General features: G+C 41.2%; 1 protein-coding gene across 1 annotated transcript in view; it reads right to left on the minus strand.

Annotated features, from left to right (window-relative positions):
- Window positions 1–2,500, minus strand: part of LOC307270658 (unconventional myosin-X-like) — a gene marked incomplete at both ends in the record, with an annotated part of 68,612 nt that overhangs the window by 44,515 nt on the left and 21,597 nt on the right. Inside the window, one exon of the mRNA XM_080054541.1 lies at window positions 1,278–1,436. Coding sequence (XP_079910667.1) covers window positions 1,278–1,436 — 159 coding nt within the window. The remainder of the gene's footprint in view (window positions 1–1,277; window positions 1,437–2,500) is intronic.

Here is a 2,500-nt window from a genome sequence, read left to right on the forward strand (position 1 = left end):
GAGAACTTTCATAATCTTATCACCTTAAAAATAAGAATAGGACCACTCTTGTTTAGTTTAAAGACTTCTAGTAGCTGCACATTCTGATGTATTTTAAGGGAATTAAATTTTTTTCAGCCAAAGATCGGCCAAATCTAAACTATTTTGATGTTTTTTTCAATAATCGTCACTTTTGCCATTGACTTAACTCAAGTGAATGTCACTTTCTGTGTCTTAATTATCTTAAAAACAAGATTAACATTGATGCACTTTTGTTTCAAGACTTCTGGTAGGTGGAAATATTGAGTTTTTTTAAGAAATATACTTTTTTTCATCCAAATATCTCTCATATATAATATTACATAGGTAAATGTCACTTTTTGTGTCTTAATTATCCTTAAAAAACAAGAATAGGACGACTCTAATTTCTATTTTAAGACTTATGTTAGCTGGACAACCTGACCTTTTTATGAAATTCACCTTTTTTCATCCAAATATCGGCCACTTTTTGCCAAGACTTAACTCAAAAGTAAATGTCACTTTCGGAAATAGGACGACTCTAATTTCTGCTTCAAGACCTCTGGTAGCTGGACATACTGTAGTATTTTAAGAATTTCACTTTTTTTCATCTAAATATCGTCCTAATCTAAACTATTTTGATGATTTTTTTCAATAACTGCCACTTTCGCCTTACATTCAGGTGAACAGTCAAGGAACCCTGACAGTCAACATTCTTATCTGTCTGAGGCTAGACGGTTATCTGTGTGAGTGACGACTGAGCGCTTCATGGGAGATTCCTGGGAGTGTGTGTGTGTGTGTGTGGGGGGGGGGGGGGGGGGGAGTGAGAGAGAGTGTGTGTGTGTGTGTGTGTGTGAAATAGAGAGTGTGAGAGAGAGAGAGAGAGAGAGAGTGTCTGTGTGTGTGTGTGTGTGTGCGAGAGAGAGAGAGAGAGAGAGAGAGAGCGAGAGAGAGTGTCTGTGTGTGTGTGTGTGTGTGTGTGTGTGTGTGTGTGTGTGTGTGTGAGTGTGTGAGTGTGAGTGACAGAGAGAGACAGAGAGAGAGAGAGAGAGACACAGAGACAGAGTGTGTGTGTGCGTGACTTCAAATAGACGTTGAGTTAGTTTTGGTATGTTTTCATTTCAGAAGACACACACACACACACACACACACACACACAGCCCCCCTCCCCCCCACACACCACCCCCCACCCCCTCCCACACATACACACCCCCCCCCCTCCCACACACACACACACACACTCCCCCCCCTGCCATCCCACACAGCCCCCCCAGACTTACATATATGTGTCTCTGTTGGAAGCGCAGATAGAGGTTGTGCATGATGGCTCCTTCGTGCAGGTCTTCCAGTGTAGCCATGTCCTCCACCCCCTTCACACTGCTGCGATGCATCGGCTGCACCTTCTGTCTGGTGAGCGCGTTCTGCTTATACGTGTACACCTGCGAAATAACATGAAGAAAAACACATTAAAGACCTACTTCACTGGTGGGAATATGAAGGTGTATTGAACTCTGAGATCCTATGTAGTATAAATGTGCGAAAATGTTAGAAATCGGTTCATCCTAGCCTGAGAAAAGGCAGAAAGAGTGTTTTATGGTCTCACTGTCTAACCCTACACATTACCATGTGTGACATCACACATTATAACAACATGTATAGGTCGGAAAAGACAGAGGAGCATCATAGGTCCCCTTTAAAGGTGCAGTGTGTAATATGACATCATCAAGAAAGTTCTACAAAGTTCTAGAATGCAACGATCCCTGGGTAACCCCACCCCTTTAGAATAATAACAGAAGCTACAGTGGCCTTCAAGGACGAGAACAATTAAAAATTTTAAACAATGCACCTGATGACATTCCAACTATGACACTTTCAAGATGGCGGCACAAGGCCTTGGTCCAAAATATGCAGAAACATGGACATATATGAGACCCTTTCTAAGGGAAAAAATTATAATTCAAAACATTTCTTTCAGCCACTATGCACTAAATTAAACGTACTTATGGATATTATAATTACTTTCTACAAAATCTGCTAGGAAATAAAACCCAAAATTCTACACACTGCAGGTTTAAGTGTAATTTTGAGATTCTTGTACTTTTTATTTATTTTATATAACAAATAAAACATGAATACAAAAGCACATAGGTAGGTGTTAACTTAAAGCTGGGATATGTGATGTCTGATTGGTCAAAGTTAACACGAGCTGTACACTTTGACCAATCAGAGCGAGGCTCCATCCGATTCTCTGTTCTTATTGGCTGTTGGGGACTGTCCATTCACTTTGGCACCGACTTTGTTGGTGTAGTAGAGTGTGTCAGGGAGGGACCATAGGGGAGGGACCAAAGAGAACAAGTGGAGCGGTTGAGGTATTTGGATTCAAATCTCTATCCCAACTGCCATTTTCTCCCCACATCCTCCACCCCAGCTTTAAGAGGTCTTTTAGCCATATTTTGTAACGATTTATAAAGGGACAGTTCTATGCCAGGACTTGTGCGTGTGT

The sequence above is a fragment of the Ammodytes marinus genome (assembly GCF_949987685.1).
Source record: "Ammodytes marinus genome assembly, contig: scaffold_164, whole genome shotgun sequence".
Classification (NCBI taxonomy): Eukaryota; Metazoa; Chordata; class Actinopteri; order Uranoscopiformes; family Ammodytidae; genus Ammodytes; species Ammodytes marinus.